This window comes from Megalobrama amblycephala, linkage group LG22 (assembly GCF_018812025.1).
Source record: "Megalobrama amblycephala isolate DHTTF-2021 linkage group LG22, ASM1881202v1, whole genome shotgun sequence".
In the NCBI taxonomy this organism is placed as follows: domain Eukaryota; kingdom Metazoa; phylum Chordata; class Actinopteri; order Cypriniformes; family Xenocyprididae; genus Megalobrama; species Megalobrama amblycephala.
Window position 1 is genome coordinate 1928868 of NC_063065.1, and position 20562 is coordinate 1949429.

Here is a 20562-nt window from a genome sequence, read left to right on the forward strand (position 1 = left end):
ATATTCATAAATCTAGACATAAAAGTAGGTTAATAATATTCCTAACATACACTCACTAAAGTATATGTATGCTGAACAGCAATTGAAAGAATGATTACAAAGCATTACAAATATGACAATATAAGCTGTATGCATTAATATGTGTTAATATGTGTATAAAGAGCGTTTAAAGTGTGAAGCATCAGATCTCTGTCTGTCACTCAGTGATGGCAACTCTGGTCGAGCCATCAGGATTGATCTTCCTCAGCTTCTCCATGATAGACTCATACTGCTGATTTCTTTATATACAGTCCTAGACTGAACGCTGAAGATGCCCTGAAGATTCACCAAATCTCTGTCAAGATTCTGAAAGATTAAAGACAGCATTAATCACAACACATTCACTAAAAATACATCAACATAAACTCATGATGTGTCTGAAATCACTTACTATTCCCTACATAGTAAAGGTCATGGCAACATAATTATTTTTCCATTACTTTACCTCAAAATAATTTAACCAATTTCAACTTCAAATAATGATCTGCACGGATAAATCATTTATAATAAACATTTCAATATTGCATATGAAAAACAAGATTAGTCAATTTCATGGATTTCATTTCTGTCATTAATTATTCACCCTCATGTCGTTTCATGTAAGACCTTCCTTCATCTTTGGTACACAAATTAAGATATTTTTGAAGAAATCCAAGAGATTTCTGACTCCTCTCTTTAATGATGTCTTTAGACCCTTTCTGGGATTTGAAATTTGGAATAACATTGCTGTGTTTAATGGGAGATCAGAAATCTCTCAGATTTCATCAAAAATATCTTAATTTATATTCTGAAGATGAACGAAGGTTTTATGGGTGTGGAACGACATGAGGGTGAGTAATAAATGACAGAAATTTCATTTTTCCTTTATTCTACATGACCATATTCTACATCCCTTAATCCTACTCAATACCTAAACTCAACAACCTTACTAACTATTAATAAGCAATAAGCAGGAGTTTGAATCAATATCTAATAGTGAGAATTGGACCCTAATCTAGTGTGACCCAATTTTCACCAGAAGCATTTACTCAATGTCTAACTAACCAGTTTTGCATCTTCAATGGAGTTCAGAAACTCCTCCTTCATGTCTTCCAGCTCTTCAATCAGTTCCTCCCCAACAAAGGTCTTGTCTTTCAGTGTGTCCAGCATAACACCCACTTTCTTCCAGAACTTTTTAAAATCAACCAGAATTTGTCGGATTTGATGAAAACACCTCTTCCACCACCACTGAGCAAATTATGTCCAGAAGACGTCTTTTTGAGGTCTTGTCTCAGGTTGAAAAGACGTCCACTGAGGGGCCAGAATGAAAGTTTTTATGACGTCTTCTGGACATCCGATATAGACGAACAAGCAGAATCACCAAAGGAGAAAAATCACAATTTTTAAGCGGCCATCGTGGAGATGAGTGTTTGCTTTAGTTGGGCTCTTGTCCCTTGACTTAGTATGTTAGAATTTGTTTGGATTGTTGTAACTGAGTCATAACAGCCAGACAAGTAAAGAGAAATGATCAGCTGTTGGTTGTGTTTTCATGTAATCATTATTTGACCTGAATCACTGAACTCATTATAAGCCCGATCTCTGAGTTAGATTTACATTACTGATTACAGCAGCACTGTGATTCTACAGCAGAAGATCAGCTTTTCAATACAATTCACAGGATTTTGGAAAAGGTATGCTGAACAAAAAAAAAGCAGCTATTATTTTAGGCACACACAGACATCAAGAATCAGTCTGTGAATCTCAACAATGGTGAGAATAATAAACCATGTTGCAGTGCATTCTGGGTGCCACCAATCAAAATTCACCCATGGCTCCCATCATGCATTGCTTCATGAATAAATTATGAGCTGAATTGTCTTAGTAATTTCCTTTTATTCTCACTATTTAAATTTTTCTGCGACTTTTTAGTAGCTTGTTTTCTAATGTTCAGAGTTGATCTGTTGATCAGAATATGTTGCTTGTCACCGTCGTTGAGATTCACAGGCTGATTCTTGATGTCCGTGTGTGCCTAAGAGAAAGTTTTTTTTTTTTTATCATGTGAAATCCTTCATATTATGTTGATAAAGCTGATCTTGTGCTGTAGAGTCACAGTTCTGCTGTAATCAATAATGACAATCTAACTCAGAGATTGGGCTCTTCATGAGTTCAGTGATTCAGGTCAAAAAATGATTATGTGAAACCATAACCAACATCACCTGATCATTTCTCTTTACTTGTTTGGCTGTTTTGATTCAGTTACAATAGCCCAAACAAAACCTAATATAAAGAAGTCAAGGGTCAAGAGCCCAACTAAAAACACAATTTTTAAGCGACCATCGTGGAGATGAGTGTTTGCTTTAGTTGGGCTCTTGACCCTTGACTTTTTATATTAGATTTTGTTTGGGCTGTTGTAACTAAGTCATATCAGCCAGACAAGTAAAGAGAAAAGACGATCAGGTGGTGTTGGTTATGTTTTCACATAATCATTATTTGATCTGAAACACTGAACTCATTTGGAGCCCAATCTCTGAGTTAGATTTACATTATTGATTACAGCAGCACTGTGAATCTACAGCAGAAGATCAGCTTTTACAACATGATTCAAAGAATTTCAGAAAAGGTGTGCTGAACAAATAATTAAAAAAAAAAAAAAATATATATATATATATTTTTTTTTTTATTTTTTTTTATTTTAGGCACACACAGACATCAAGGACCAGCCTGTGAATCTCAACAGTGGTGGCCATCGTAAAGCATGTTGCAGTGCATTCTGGGAGCCACCAATCAAAATTCATCCATATCTCCCATCATGCATTGCTGCATGAATAAATTATGAGCTTGATTGTCTTAGTAATTTCCTTTATTCTCACTATTTTTATTTTTTTCTGTTTTTATGTGACTTTTTAGTAGCTTGTTTTCTAATGTTCAGAGTTGATCTGTTGATCAGAATATGTTGCTTGTCACCGTCATTGATTATATGAAAACGATGATTATGTGAAAACATAACCAAAACCACCTGATCATCTTTTCTCTTTACTTGTCTGGCTGATATGACTCAGTTACAACAGCACAAACAAAATCTAATATAAAAAGTCAAGGGTCAAGAGCCCAACTAAAGCAAACACTCATCTCCATGATGGTCGCTTAAAAATTGTGATTTTCTCCTTTGGTGATTCTGCTTGTGTTCATCTATATCGGATGTTCAGAAAACGTCAAAAATAGACGTCATAAAAACTTTCATTCTGGCCCCTCAGTGGACGTCTTTTCAACCTGAGCCAAGACCTCAAAAAGACATCTTCTGGACATAACTTTGCTCAGATTATATTTTCTGCTGTGTAGAAGATATCAAACTGTTAAAATAACCACGTGATCTGCAGATTTTTTTATTTTATTGCAGAGTTCTATGTGTTTAGCAGAAATGGCTTGAATGAAGAAAGTTTTGTGCTTGATAAAATATTAAGAGGATGATTATCATAAATGCTTGTGGTGTGTAGACTACTACAACCCTGATGCTCATTTGAATCTGTCCAGATGGAAGCGGTGACCCCTGATGCACAATGAAACATTAGAAAAAGACTTTTTGAATGATTAAGTTACAATGAAATGTTTAATGTCTTTATTGTGTGATATTGACATCAGTCATGTGACCAGACCCACCACAAGATCATTAAACCATAATGAAATGCAAAGCAATTTTAAGAGAGATAGTCATAAATTGAGATAATTGATAGAAATGGGCAAATAATATTCCCTAAAGTATATATATGAACTGTAATTGAACAGTTGTAAAGATTACAAAGTGTTACAGAAATGACAGTATAAGCTGCATGCATTAATATGTGTTAATATGTGTATAAAGAATGTTTAAAGTGTGAAAGAAGCATCAGATCTCTGTCTGTCACTCAGCGATGGCGGCTCTGGCCGAGCCCTGAGGATTGATCTTCTTCAGCTTCTCCATGATAGACTTGTACTGCTTATTCCTTTCAGCCTCTGAGAGTGAAGACGGATTGACCTCCAGGAATTTATATGCGTCCTTAGACTGAATGCTGAAGATGCCCTGTGCTCTCTGACAGCACACACCAAACCTGTTCCAGCACTGAAAGATTAAAGACACACCAGCATTAGTCACAACACATTCACTAAAAATACATCAACATAAACTCATGATGTGTCTGAAATCACTCATGATTCCCTACATAGTAAAGGTCATGGCAACATTATTTTTGCCATTACCATACCTCAAAATAATTTAACCTATTTCAACTTCAATAGTGATCTCCACAGATAAATAATTTATAATAAACATTTCAATATGCCATAATTGATTTCTTGATGAGTTTCAATGGTTAATTAACCCAAAAATGAATTTTCTGTCATTAATTACTCTCCCTCATGTCGTTCCACACCCGTAAGATCTTCGTTCATCTTCAAAAAATAAATTAAGATATTTTTGTGAAATCCGAGAGGTTTATGACTCAACAATAATATAATCAACACTTTCAAGGTCCAGAAAGGTACTAAACACATCGTTGAATCAGTCATGTGACTGCTGTGGTACAACCTTGATGTTATGAAGAGACGAGAATACTTTGTGTGCAAAAACAAAACAAAAATAACAACTTTATTCAACAATTTCTTCCAATTTCTTGTTTCTTAGAAGACTGACAGGAAAATTGTTGAATAAAGTGGTTATTTTTGTTTTGTTTTTGCACACAAAGTATTCTCGTCTCTTCATAACATTAAGATTGAACCACTGCAGTCACATGACTGTTTTAATAGTTTACAGAACAAAAATATATGGGAATATACTGCAAAATATAATGCGATATATTACATAATACACATATATGGGAAACTAGTGTATATATTTTTTAATATACTGCAATATATGCATTGACCATGTGTGGCTATATATTGATACATATAAAATACTTGAAGACAAGACAAAAATAGCATTACATTCATAAAGTTTTATGCTTTATTGTGTACATATATTGCATATAGATGTTCCCTTATAAATGTGAATGTATTGCACATACACACATTCATGGAATGAGTTAGAATCAGTGGTTACTTCTGACTGTTAAAGGAGAGTAAATGTTAAAATTAAGTGCTATTTCATGTGTTTTGCTCAATATTGATATAGGGGGAGATCTGTTAGTGTTTAAAGTTGTATTATTTTGGAATTTAAAAGGTTTTCACAATTAAGACTATAATAACTTTATTTAAAGAAATAACAGCTGTGCATGTGATAACACAGTGACAGTTTCTTTGGTAAGAGCTTTAATACATGCAGGTGTGCTTTTTAAACTAACCTGAAAATATGAAATGTTTATAATATAAAAAACTTTAAATTTAAGAAATGTTACACAATATATTTTACCATATGTTTATACTGCGCGAGTAAATATATCTGCAATATATTATTCATGCCGTTCCATATCTGATCACATATAAATCTATATATTAAGTATTTAAATAGAAAATTACATACACTGTTAGACCTTGCCAGGTATTTTTACAGAAAATACTGGCAACACTATTGCCAGTAATTTACTGTTGATTGTACAGTTATTCACTATAATCTGCAGTAAGTTACTGTAAAGATACCATGAACTAAATTAAAACTCGTGTTACCTCATTTCACTGTAGCATATGCACACGTATCAGGATACTCAATAAACTTTGGAATGTTCAGAATGCTTTTAGCATGCTGGACTGGGTTGTAAAATCTCATCTCGGCTCCGACCGGTCTGCAAAAGATGAGCCCACTTGACAACTTTGCGGCCTGGCCGAAACTAAACAGAGATGTCCACTTCCAGCTCTTGGGACATCAAAGGGTCACTCATGTGGACTACGGACCAGATCACATTCCAACACACACCACACACACACAGACACATACAGAAACACACAAACATCCATTTTTGACTGTATATGTAAAATACAACTATGCCAAAATATAGCCATCATATATTTCGAGCTTATGCATGTTTCCTAGTGTTTAAATGACTGTATTTGTGCTAGTGTTAGTTTTAATGATGGAATTTTGTCTGTAAACCATAACTGCTTCTACATGTTTTATTTATATATCAAGTTTAGATTCATTTTAACGCTATTTCCATGTCTCATTCATCTATGTAAATTACATGGCTGTCAAATGCATCGTTCGATTTGTTTAATGATCTTGTGAAGAAAGTACTCCATCTCGAAATCCGATCTGATAGTCATAAAGTATGCAAATTCAACTAGGAGACCAAACAAAGGAACTTTGCCCACCAAATAGGGCTGCGCATCTATTGGCCGCTACAATTCAGGAGGTGTGTTGGACCCACTTTATATTAAGTGGCCTTAACGACTATGTACTTACATATAAATTAATCATTTAATACAATGCACTTATTGTGTACATACATGTTTTTACATTGTACTTATATTTTTAAAACACCTGCATGTAATTACATCTGTAATTAATTTCTGTGATTACATTTATAATTACACTGTTGACCCATCCCTTAAGCCTTACCCCTACCCTTAAACCTACCCATACCACCAAACTTGTCCCTAACTTTACCCGTATCCCACCTCAATAGCTGCAAATGTGTTTTGCAATTCAATATGAATCCAATAAGTACATTGTACTTATTTTTTGATGTAAGTACATAGTAGTTAAGGCCACTTAATATAAAGTGGGACCGGTGTGTTAGCTTGGGTTTCCATAAAAACAACGACACACACCTTTTCCGTTGTCTCCCGATTGTCTCTCGACTGCCCCTGAACTGCCTCAAGCGACAGCGCTGCCATCACACGCTCTTCTTCCGGGACGACCATTTCCTTGGACTCTCTCTCTCTTCTTTCTTCTCTGTCATCTTACGCGTCAGTGAAACCTCGTTTGAAAACCCCGCCGGAGAAACCCTCTCGGAAAGGACCAACCAAGCCAGGCACATTGAAACTCTGCGGCACACCGACTTGAACCATATGCAAGTATTATTTTGTCTAAACTGATTTCTGTGCTAGCTCTCTCAAAGGGTTAACTGCCGTAATTTGCCATTCTTTGACCATCCTTCCTTTCCTGTCTCTACGTTCCCTTTTGTATATATTTGTATATTATGTATTTAGACGTATAACCTATGTATTAGTAGTTTTCATATATTAAATACATTATATCCATGCTCTTTGTTCTCTTGCTCATTCCACAAAGACCAGGTCACTTTAACGTTTCGATCCTATATCCTTGCTTTACGTTTGGATGCTAGAATAGGAAGTCTTTCTCATGGCCAGAGAACAGACCTTCCTTTTAATAACATTCTGAGGAGCTATAGTTTGCCGGACAAACGAACAGTTTCTCTAAATAATTATTAAACCAGAACTAATCATATATATAATTGATTACAATTCGTTGTAATTAATTCACCATATATGGTTGATTCCCCCTTGGGTCGGTATGTGCATAATAATTCATAAAGCTTTATGAATTATTATATTCATATTCCACCATAAATTGATTAATAACTGTACAAATCGCTACACACTAGCAGAAACCAACTGCCTTAAATTGTCTGACTTCCATTTAAATTTACAAACTAATATTTATTATATGCTAATAATGTGAGGATATTACTAAGAACTTTTTTTAGAGCAACTACACAGTCACCATCTGTTAAATAAAACATGCAACATATTATCAATGTCTCTTGATCTTCTCCTGAACCTAAGCACAGGCTCTACTCTTCAGCTCAATGGTGTTTTTTAACTTACAGTTTGTTACTGTTAAAACACATTTTGTGGGTGTATATTTTTATCTTACACATTTAACCCTTTCAACCCCACAGGAACATCCTCTAGTGTCCACACTACAGAGAAAAAGTAACATTGATGCTGTGTTGCAGTGAGATAATTAAGTTAATATTTAAGTGATGATTGAGCATTAATGATGAACACCTGCTGTTAACAAGCAGAGCCACTGAAAAGAGGAACAAGAATGGAAAAAAATATGAGCAGAACTGACTTCCAGCCATTACACATTATTATACTTATTACTGACTGTTATTTCTAACTTTATAACTAACTTTATTTCTACAGAAGATCTTATTAACAGATCTAATTAACAGAAGTTGACAGACAACAGATTTGGACTGTTAATAAAGAAACTATGGATAAAACACAGTATGAATGAAATAAATAAAACAGCACTCAACAAGTTTTTTCTCCGCATTTGTTTCTGCCATAATAAATGTTGCAATAACAGTTTAAGCAGCCAGAGACAAAAACTAATGTACAAAAAGTCATGAGTCAAGATCTCAACTAAAGCAAACACTGATCCCCTCAATGGTGACATCAAACCAAACATGTTCAACAAACATCAACACCTAAAGTTCTGTTTCTCTTTAATGCAGTTAAAACTGCCCAAACAAAATTTAATATTAAAAAGTCAAGGGTCAAGAGCTCAACTAAATCAAACCCTGACCTCAATGATGGTAACTTAAAAATTGTGATTTTCTCCTTTGGTGATTCTGCTTGTTATCATCATGTGTCTTCAATAATGGTCAATCATCACTCAATTAATCACTTAATTATCTCATTATCTCATTAACTTAAACTGCTTCAGTTGGTGGAATGAAAAATATGGCAGGACTTCTTCTTTCTGACCCCTGGACTATACACCTCTGGTTAGGAGCTACTTTTAGCCTTAAGATGTTTTGTGAATACGGCCCTGATCATCTTCATGTTGCTTTTTCCTGCCATATCAAATGTGTTTTATGAATAATTACAGCCGCCAGAGAAAGTTAATGTGAAAGAGTCAAGAGCCCAACAAAAGCAGACACTGGTCTCCATGATGGTGACTGTAAACTTCAATAATTTTTTATTTTCAATAAAACATCAACTTACATATCTATTAATTCTTGACCTTGCTGTAGAAAAACGGCCAAATTCTGACAGTAACAAACCATTTTCCATTAAAACAGTAATATAATGTAGAAACAATGCATTCTGGGTAATATTTGTCATTTTCAAGAAAACAGCCTACAGGAATATACTGTGAATTAACATCGCTCAAGGTCGACACTCAGAGGCTGTGTTCCAAATCACACCCTATACCCTCATTCACTATTCCCTACATTAGTTCACTATTATAGTACACTTGACAGAGTGAATGAAAAGAAGAGAGTGAATTCAGACACTGATGAACACCTGATAAGCAAAATCACTGAAGGACAGAGAAACAAGACCAGAAAAATGAGACAAGCAGAAACACAAGAACTACAACTGACTTCAGCCACACTGAGTGTCAAACCAGTTCACAAACCAGTTTGACATTATTTCCTTCATACATGTACAGAAGTTCTTGTTGAGAATTAGCAGATTTGGATGTTGATGTTTTATTGAAAATAAAAATGTATTGAAGTTTGGAGACCAGTAATAATATGCTCACATTATTAGTAGAGATGTTCCGATACCCCTTTTCCATTCCCGATACCGATTCCGATACCTGAGCTCAGGGTATCGGCCAATACCGAGTACTAATCCGATACCTGGGTGCAGAGCTCTGAACCGGTTCAAGGAATGAAAACGAAAACCGGAAACAAATGAAGTTTTGACCGGAATGGAAACGGAAACTGAATCAAATTTAATCGTTTTGAACAGAAACACTCATTTGAAATGGCCATTAACCGGTTAATAACGTTATATTTTCGTTCTTTTTAATATTTTGATTTGGCAGTCAACCAATCACAAAATTCAAATAGTACAGCCTACGCAAATGTGACGCTGATGCATCCAACGAGTGAAATGCCCGTGCTCAGAGCTCACACGCTGACGCGCTCAGCCCAGCTGTCAAGTCATCATAGGTTAGTCACAATGGCAATGCCCTGGCATTAGTTTTTCTGATGATATATGTCACCAACAGTCAAGCATTAGGCCTACATTTAAGTGAAAATGAATGTCAAGTACGCTAACATGCAGCTTGTTGTGCGTTTTGAAACCACCGAAAATTACAGGATATGTAGAACATGAATTCACACAACGCCACATCACGCACATGCAGCGGTTCAGAATAAAACTATAGGCTAACATAAAACATATACAATAAAAGGGAATATTTAGGCCTATAGGCTACGAGAAATATTTCACCATATAATTAGGTCTACAGATTAACAAAACGAAAGTGGTTCATTGTGGCCCACTCCAATGATCTAGGAAAGGAAACAGACATTCTGCTTGTTTTCGTTATTTAAATGTCTTTTGTAAATGTATGAATTATGTTTGGCTTTTAAATTCCGACCATAAAACATAAATTACAGAGTACAGTTTAGGAAAAAACGTTCCAGTGGTCGCGCCGGCACCTCATGCACGCGAACACAAATTCTTGCATTGCTTACTTGATATCGCAGCTGTTAAATATTAAAATAAAATACAGTCAACCAAACATATAAAACTTTACACTGCTCAATTCAATTCTGTAAAACAATCTGCTGTCCCGTGACCACCACCTGACTGTGCTGTTATGTGAAGAATGATGTCGATAATGCGACTGAAGTACAAAGCTTACATAATAAATAGTCTAATAGTTTAGCATTCCTCTCGAAAATGGAAACTGCCGAATGAGAAAGGTAGGCTTCAGATTCACTTTAAATGAATTAGTTTAGCATCTTATTTAGTTTTATTTCTAATAAATAACCCTGTTTTTCACTTCTTCGCTGCTCTAAAACAGTGGTTGCTTATGGCAACACAGCACAACTTCCTGTGTTTGCATTCTGAGCCGCGAAGAATTGATTTCCGATTTGCTGCGTTAAGCAAAGATAGCGGGCACAACTAGATATTGTTTAAGAAAATGGTATTGGATCGGTACATGAGTTTAATTACTCACCGATATCGATGCTAGAATTTTTTTCTGGTATCGGTGGTATTTCCGATACTAGTATCGGAATCGGAACAACCCTAATTATTAGCATATAATAAATATTAGTTTGTATTTTGAGGCAGTTGGATTCTGCAAATGAAATGAGGTATAGCACGTTTTAATTTAGTGCATGGTATCTTTACAGTAACATACTGTAGATACTGTGTAAAAAAGCCTTGCAGGGTGTTGTGTTCTATGAATAATTGTGATACTAAGTATGGTTGCTAGAGGGCAGTAAAACCTAATAAGGGACATAGAAAGGTGATGAAGAAATTGAGTTGTTGATTTGCTATGGCAATGTTACTGATGCTTCCTACATTAAAGACGACTGTTTGGAGTTAGCTTTTGTTTTCATTCTTTTTATACAACTTACAACATCACAAATTGGCGACGAGGATACCCCGCACTGCAGTTTTGTTTTACTGTTGCTCTCAGAATGTCTGTTAATGTTCCTCCAACAGCAATGTTTTTGCCCTGTCCGGGGGAACCAGCAATGCCTTTTGACATGTGGCTGCGTATTTTTAACAACTACTTGCTAGTGATCAATGCGACAGGGGATGCTTGGCCGGATGTCCGCAAAAGAGCCACATTACTCCATTGTTTGGGAACGGAGGGACAGCGGATATTTTACGCTCTGCCAGAAACAGGTGACACTTATGCTTCTGCTGTCAGTGCACTAGAGAAACATTTTACTCCAAAAGTCAACGTTGTTGTTGAACGTTATGCATTCAGAAAGCGAGCTCAATTTCCACATGAGACTATTGCACAATATGTAGCTGCCTTGCGTGCTCTTGCAGCTACCTGTGGTTTTGAGGACAAATCTGATGAAATGATTCGTGATCAACTACTGGAACGCTTGTTGAGTGACAGTATTAGAGAAAGGCTGTTACTGGAGTCAGACCTAACACTGGACACAGCCATAACTCTTGCAACACAGATGGAAGCTGCTGCTGATCAAGCAAAAAAAATGATTTCAGACAGAGGTGTTTCGGACAAGGGACTTCCAGTACAGACTGTGCTCTCTAGATCACACAAAACTGCAAACAAACAGTACCACCGCTCATCTAAGCCACATGCTGCAGCCACTTCTTCTCCACGTAGATCTTGCTTTAGGTGTGGCTCTGACAAGCATTTAGCCAACTCCATTCAGTGCCCTGCTGCAAATGCCCAATGCAAGTCCTGTAATAAAAGGGGTCATTTTGCTTGTGTATGTCGTTCTGTTCAGACCAGTAAAGTACATGAGGTGCAGTTACCTGACGTGACTGTATTGTATACGGGCAACACTGTTTTGCAATGCCACCATTCATACACCTGCCTCTGCTGCCCAGGAGATACGACTTACTGTAGATACAGGCTCTGCTGTCTCTATACTACCACACCATGTCTACACAGCAAAAACTGCAGTGTTAAATTAACTCTCCTGGGAGTACATGTGAGACCATACTCAAGAGTGTTAAAGTGTTAAAATAAGAGTGTTAAATGAACACTGAAGCGGTGTTAAAGTTAATGAGTTAATTAAGTGATTAAGAGTGATGATTGACCATTATTGAAGATACCTGATGATAACAAGCAGAATCACCAAAGGAGAAAATCACAATTTTTAAGCCACCATCGTGGAGATGAGGGTTTGCTTTAGTTGGGCTCTTGACCCTTGACTATTTAATGTTAGATTTTTTTGGGCTGTTGTAACAGCTAGTCAAGCAAACAGAAAAGATGATCTGGTGGTGTTGGTTATGTTTTCACACAGTCATTATTAGACCTGAATCACTGAACTCATTTAGAGCCCAATCTCTGAGTTAGATTTACATTATTGATTACAGCAGCACTGTGATTCTACAGCAGAAGATCAGATTTATCAATATAATCTAAAGGATTTCACAAAAGTTGTTCTGATTTAAAAAAAAAAAAAAAAAAAGCTCTTTTATTTAGAGACACAGACATCAAGAATCATCCTGTGAATCTCAACAGTGGTGAGAATAATAAAGCATGTTGCAGTGCATTCTGGGAGCCACCAATCAAAATTCATCCATGGCTCCCATCATGCATTGCTGCATGAATAAATTATGAACCGAATTGTCTTAGTAATTTCCTTTATTGTCACTATTTTTTTCTGTTTTTATTTGACTTTTTAGTAGCTTGTTTTCTAATGTTCAGAGTTGATCTGTTTATCAGAATACATTGCTTGTCACCGTTGTTGAGATTCACAGGCTGATTCTTGATGTCTGTGTGTGACTAAAAGAAAGTTTTTTTTTTTTTTTTTTTTAAATCAGAACAACTTTTGTGAAATCCTTCAGATTATATCAATAAAGCTGATCTTCTGCTATAGAATCACAGTGCTGGTGTAATCAATAATGTAAATCTAACTCAGAGATTGGGCTCTGAATGAGTTCAGTGATTCAGGTAAAATAATGATTATGTGAAAACATAACCAAAACCACCTGATTATCTTTTCCATTTGTTTATCTGGACATTAGAAGTCAGTTAGAACAGCCCAAACAAAATTTTATTTTTAAAAGTCAAGGGTCAAGAGCTCCACTAAAGCAAACGGTGATCTCCACGATGGCAACTTAAAAATTGTGATTTTTCTCCTTTGATGATTCTGCTTGTTATCATCAGGTGTCTTCAATAATTGTCAATCATCACTGTTAATCACTTAATTAACTCATTAACTTTAACACCGCTTCAGTGTTAATTTAACACTCTTATTTTAACACTTTAACACTCTTGAGTATGGTCTCACATGTACTCCCAGGAGAGTTAATTTAACACTGCAGTTTTTGCTGTGTATAAACAATACTTCAGCTCCACCCCCTTGTCTCCACCTTCTGCTAGACTGGTGACCTACACACGGACACACATTCCAGTACTTGGATGTCTCCATGCCCAAGTGTGTGTAGCGGATTCGAGCACTCCAGGCACATTCTTCGTGGTAGAGGAAGGTACTGCATTGTTAGGTATGGACTTAATTAGCAGCTTGCATCTCTAGATAAATGCTGATATGATTACAACCTCAGATGTGACGCCAGCTACTCCTGTTCTGTCCACAACCACTACTGAACCTCTCATTACTCCTCCACCTGAGATTGGGTGTGTGAAACAGTTCGTACACAAGGTCAAAGTTGATCCTACAGTCCAACCTGTGCGCCAGAAACTGCGGCGTTTACCATTCGCAGTTAGGGATGCTGTCTCGACTGAACTCGATCGTCTACTGCAGGCTGGCATTATAGAAGAAATTGATGCCTCTGCTTGGGTTTCTCCCATTGCAGTTACAAGAAAAAAGAATGGAGGCATAAGAATGTGCACAGACCTTCGTGAACCAAACAAGGCTGTGGTCATGGACTGTTATCCTCTGCCACATGTCGATGAGCTTCTCTCCAGCCTGCGAGGTGCTACTCTTTTCTCTACTATCGACCTGGCCAACACGTACTACCAGGTGCCACTTCACAAGGACAGTAGAGACATTACGGCCTTCATTACACACAAGGGCCTATTTAGATTTTGCTGGGTTTCATATGGCCTGGCATCAGCTCCTTCAGCTTTTCAAAAGATGATGGCAACCATTCTGGAAGGAGTACCTGGTGTCCAGAACTATCTGGACGATCTAATTTACGGTGGCACAGCTGATGAACACGATCATACTCTCCATACTGTTCTGTTAAAACTCAAAGAGGCTGGACTGGTTCTGAATGATGAAAAGTGCCATTTCAGAAAGACCACACTCCACTTCCTTGGCCATGTCATTACCGCAGATGGTATTTTGCCTGACCAAGAGCACGTTAATGCAATACTTCAAGCTCCCGCACCATCTGATGCCGCTGCCTTACGATCCTTCTTGGGCCTTGCTTCATGGTACTCTAAGTTTATTCCGAATTTTGCAACGGTGGTGGCTCCCATGCATGAATGTGTCAAAGATAAAGAGACTTTCACATGGTCTGCAGCTGCCCAGACCAGTTTTGATGAGGTCAAGCAGCTCTTAGTGTCCAGCTCTGCCCTAGCTCTGTTCGACCCCTCCCTACGCTCAGTGATTTCGACCGATGCCTGTGATTATGGACTGGGTGCTGTGTTCGCCCAAATTCAGCCTGATGGTACAGAGAAACCAGTAGCTTTTGCTTCACGTACACTTACAATGGCAGAGCGTAAATACTCAATTGTGGAAAAAGAGGCACTTGCATGCGTGTGGGCTACAGAAAAGTGGCGCACGTATTTGTGGGGCAGGCGTTTTACTTTGCGCACGGACCACCAGGCACTCACAACCTTACTCTCTACCAAAGGAATGAACAGGGCTGGATTGCACATTGCCCGCTGGTCGGCGGGTCTGCTTTGTTTTGCCTATGATGTCATTTACAAACCAGGTTCACAAAACCATACTGCAGACTGCCTTTCACGTCTCCCTCTGCATGTGCCAGCGGATCCTTCTACAGATGTGGAACCTGAACTTGTGGCTCTGATTTCTTCCACACTCAGTTCCCTTCCGGTCTCTGACTTTGACAGTGCTTGTTCCTCATGCTTAGAAATGGTGGCTCTTCGTGAACAGATTAGCCGTGGCTGGCCTCCATCTATATGGGCTGTTGCCCAGAATCTAATGCCCTACTACAAAATTAGGGATGAACTCTCAGTGCGGGGTCATTACATCTTCCGTGGTTCCAGATTAGTGGTGCCTGTCTCATTGCGTCATACACTGATCACCCTGGCCCATGAAAGCCACCAGGGGATTGTACGCACTAAACAGCGGCTGCGTGACCTTTACTGGTGGCCTTGTATGGACTCTCAGGTTCAGACCTGTATATCTGCCTGTGCCCCTTGTCAGTCTAATGACAAAACAGCTCTCACTCATCCAGCGCCTCTACAACCTATTTCAGTCACTGACGGTCCCTGGAAGAAATTAGGCCTCGATATTGCTGGGCCATTCGAGACTGCAATTCCTTCTTGTCGGTATGCTGTGACGTTGACCGACTACTATTCAAAGTGGCCTGAACTTGCCTTTTGCCCATCTGCCACAACTGATGGTGTCATAGATTTTCTGACCACCGTTTTCAGTCGTCATGGAAATCCGGAAAGCATTGTCACTGACGCAGTTCACATCAGCTGCCTTTGCTGAATTTCTTAAGACCAGGGGTATACACCATAACAAGACATCTGTGTACTACCCTGCAGCCAATGGAGCTATTGAGAGGTTCCACCGTTCTCTGAAGGGCTGCATACAGACAGCCATCCTGCAGTCACAGCCTTGGAAGGAAGCTGTGACCAACTGGCTTCAAGTGAATCGTGCGACACCTCATGCCACTACCTCAACCTCACCTTATGAACTGCTCTATGGATGTAAAATGCAAACCAGACTGGACATTTTGCCCATTGCTCCTATGTCGAATTCATCTGACATCCATGACACTGTGGAAAGGAAACAAGCCAAGATGAAACAGTACACTGACATTAAGCGGCATGCACGTACCCCGTCTTTTGCTCAAGGGGAGAGAGTGAGGGTCAGAATTCCTCGCTTAGTCCCTAAAGCACACTCCAGATTCTCTGCTCCGTTAACAGTGGAAAAGCGAGTGAGTCCAAACACCTTTCTGCTAAGTGATGGGAAGAGATGGAATGTCACACACTTGGCTCGTTCCCACTCTGCAACCATAAGTGGAGGTCAAGTTGATCTCCACACAGCCCATTCAGGGTACTTCTCCGAAACAGCCACGTATTAGATTCAAACCTAAGTGGCACAAAGACTACGTAATGTAACTGATTGAGATTTGAAGGGTTAAGAACAGTTTTTTAGTTGAACCAAGCTATAAAAGAAATGTACTTTAAAAAGTGTTCTGAGTTTCATGAATGTGAAGACTTTTGACTGCCATATGTTAGTTATGTAAATTCAGATGTCACCTTCTTTATTGCAATAATTTCATAATACGAAAATTGTTCAGTTACTGAAGTAGTGTTCTTAACAGAGAGGGAAGATGTTGTGTTCTATGAATAATTGTGATACTAAGTATGGTCGCTAGAGGGCAGTAAAACCTAATAAGGGACATAGAAAGGTGATGAAGAAATTGAGTTGTTGATTTGCTATGGCAATGTTACTGATGCTTCCTACATTAAAGACGACCGTTTGGAGTTAGCTTTTGTTTTCATTCTTTTTATACAACTTACATCATCACACAGGGTCAAACAGTGAAATTTATATTCTGAAGATGAATGAGGTCTTACAGGTGTGGAACGACATGAGGGTGAGTAATTAATGACAGAATTATCATTTTTTTGGGTGAACTAACCCTTTATTCTTCATGACCATATTCTACATCCCTTAATCCTACTCAATACCTAAACTCAACTACCTTACTTACTATTAATGAGCAGTAATTAGGAGTTTAAAGCTATATTTAATAGTGAGAATTGGACCCTAATCTAAAATGTGACCCAACTTTCACCAAAAGCATTTACTCAACATCTAACTAACCTTTTCTGTGTCTTCAATGGACTTCAGAAACTCCTCCTTCAGGTCTTCCAGCTCTTTAATCAGTTCCTCCCCAACAAAGGTCTTCTCTTTCAGTGTCTCCAGTGTAACAGACACTTTCTCCCAGAACTTTTTAAGATTAACCAGAATTTGTCGGATTTGATCAAGACACTTTTGGACTTCCTTCAGGTGGACAGGATCTGGAATCACACCTGAACAGACAACATACAACAGATTCTGATTTATGAGAGGTCATTGGGAGCCTTCAGGCTGTGATGAATATTTAAACAGCTTGATGTGCACACTGATGCATTTACTGTATGTTTATAACGATAATTTTAAAAGCACAGAGAGACTCTTACCCAGCTGTATTTTGAAATTGGCCATCTGCAGCTGAAGATCAATCTGTTGGATTTTGATGTCCCACCCTTGGTTTCGCAGACTGTCCTTTTCAGAGACGAGAGAGGTCAGTTCGGCTTGTTTAGCACGAATAGCATCATCATATGAGAACAAGCCCCTTAAAAAAGAAGAACGGCAACTTCTATTATTTATGATCAGGTAAAGCAGCTCTTGGGTGTTTTTTTCAATTTTTTTCTCAATTTCCTCCATGTCATCGACATTATTGCTCAGCTCCACTTCAAGCTTGACCAAAGAATCCTCCAGAGCCTTCATCTTGTCAGAGTGTTTGGTTAGTTTTTCTTCAGTCAACTTCTGTTCTTGATACACATCACTGGTGCACTTCCCAACACTTTGGGTTTGTTGATCATACCTGAAAAATAGGGTGCATGTACAGTGATATAGTCTGGATTTCACAAGCACAACAACACAGACACTGAACCATTTTCTCTAAGAAGACCTATTGTGCCCTTTTACACAGTCTTGATATTGTTTTTGGCCCTACTAGAACAGGTTTTCATGTTTGAATGCTCATTATTTTTCTCCATTGTTGCAGCTCCTCTCTTCCCAGTCTGTCGGTGAGTTTCAACCCAAAATGAAAATTCTGTCATTAATTCACCCTCATGTCATTCCGAACTTGTAAGATTTTTGTTAATCTTCGAAACACAAATGAAGATTTTTTGATAAAATCTGACAGCATTCTAATCTATATCAATTAAGTGGTTTAGTCCAAATTTTCTGAAGAGACTCGCTTTGCTTTTTATGATGAACAGATTTAATTTAGGCTTTTACTCACATAGAAGGCGACATTCTCAGGACCTTGCAAAACGTTCCCTAATAGTTCTCAAGAGGTGACGAAATTTGCGAACCTTTACAGAACATTAGGGACATTCCTAAATCGGGGTTGGGGAACATTCTTTGGTGGACCTTCAGGGAACATTCAGGACGTTCTGAGAATGTTTAGGGCACTATTACTATAGGACATTCTGTTAACTTCCCAAATCATCATTAATCACTTATTTATCTCATTAATGCTTCAGTGGGTGGAATAAAAATATGGCAGGACTTTTACTTTCTGACCCCTGGATTACCCACCTCTGCTTATGTGACCATAAAATTAACCAAATTGGAATGTCCCCCTAAAATCATATAAGGAACCTTGAACTGCAGCACTTTCATTACCAAAAGAGGACGTTTTATGTCTCAAATGTTCTGTAAAATTTCTGAATTTTCGTAACTTTTAAAGAACTTTTAGACAAAGTTGCGCATGGTCACGAGAACGTCGCCTTCTGTGTTTGTTTTATACAAAATAATAAAGTTTGAAGTCACCGTTATAGAGGTGAGCATTTGCTTTAGATGGGCTCTTGGTTCTTGACATTTTAACGATAGATTATCTTTGGCTGCTTTAACTGTGTTTTAAAAACAGAAATTTGTTATAGCAAAAATTGCAAGAGAAATTCTGAGTTTATGTTCTATACCATATCTACAATAACACAAAAGAAAAAAAATACATAGCAACATTAGATGATACATTCATCAACAACGAGCAACCAAAAGCTTTTGATCTGATTCTTTTTCTCAAAAAAGTTTTTTTTCAAATGTGCTTCAGAAACACACAGTTACGACAATGATAAATGAAGTCAAAATGTCAAGGGTCAGGAGCACAACTAAAGCAAGTGCTTACCTCCGTAACGGTGACATTTATAAATTTGGATAAAACATCACCACCTCATTAATAAGATTTGCAAATAAATCTTACAACAAAGTCAGAGTGGTTTGTAATAAGTGAAGATGCAGAGATCTAGAGAGATCTGTTAGTTTTTAATGTTCTGTTTCTGTTATCTGAGTTTTGTGAGGTTATTATTGTGCTGGAGAGTACACTCAAAAAAATGATTCTAGCTGCTTGTTCAGTTTATTTAAATAAAATAAGCTGAACCAACACAAATCTTTAGTTTTTTACTTAATTGGCATTTGCACTCAATTGTATTATGTTAAATGAAATTAAATTTGCAAAATGTTAGGTCAACCTAAACCATTTGTGTTGGGATGACATGAATCATTTATGTTGCATTGATTGAAACTGGGCAGTGGATTTCTAGTTCCCAGCATGCTTTGCGTAGGGAAAGATCAGGACAGTAAATGTTGAACTTAAGTGCTGTTTAATGTGTTTTTAGTAAAGGGAAATACCTTTTAAAGTTTGATGTTCAGTTATATTTGACATTTAAAAGAGTTTGTTATGTCGATTTTTTTGAGGTTACCATTATGCTGAAGTGTAGACCTTGTGGTTAGGCTCTGGGTGGCTGCATGAAATAAATCTATGTTGTTCTCAACAAGCTTTAACTGTGCTAAAGCCAGTGATGAGAAGTTCTTTACCTGATCATTACTTGCATGCTATAAATGTTACGTAGCATATGAAAAAGTGATATTTTAGTTTAGTTTTTATAGAAATATAAATAAATTAGTTTGAGGGCCAGCACATAATTTACACAGTCTACATATGGTCATCAGCTTTATCCCTCTCAATGGTCATGAAACATGTATGTCTGTGTACAACAGCTATTCACAACCTAAGCACAAGCGCACATCTTCACCATGATGGTAACAAAATTTTTTTTATATATATACGCTACAAACTCTTTTAAATGTTCAAAATAACTAAACATTAAACACTTAAACACTAACAGGTCTTTCCATTTCCTTAAAAGTGCAGAAAACTTGAGCAACACTGCACAAGGGCACCAGTCTGAATTGCAATAGCACTGGTTGGATCAACAAGAATGAATTATGTTCAGGAAACATTCACAGA

General features: G+C 37.5%; 1 protein-coding gene across 5 annotated transcripts in view; it reads right to left on the bottom strand.

Annotated features, from left to right (window-relative positions):
* Positions 1-228: 228 nt before the first annotated feature.
* Positions 229-20562, bottom strand: part of LOC125258078 — a 47743-nt gene continuing 27409 nt past the window's right edge. For 2 of the 5 annotated variants that reach the window (XM_048174900.1, XM_048174901.1), the window contains exons 5-7: positions 17723-18129; positions 17364-17572; positions 3607-4114 (exon numbers count right to left, since the gene is read on the bottom strand). In XM_048174900.1, the coding sequence (XP_048030857.1) occupies positions 3917-4114; positions 17364-17572; positions 17723-18129 (814 nt within the window). In that variant the 3' untranslated portion in view covers positions 3607-3916. Of the gene's footprint in view, positions 346-3606; positions 4115-5848; positions 5873-13692; positions 16623-17363; positions 17573-17722; positions 18130-20562 lie in introns of those variants that run through there. The other 3 variants (XM_048174904.1, XM_048174905.1, XM_048174906.1) reach the window with 3 other exon arrangements.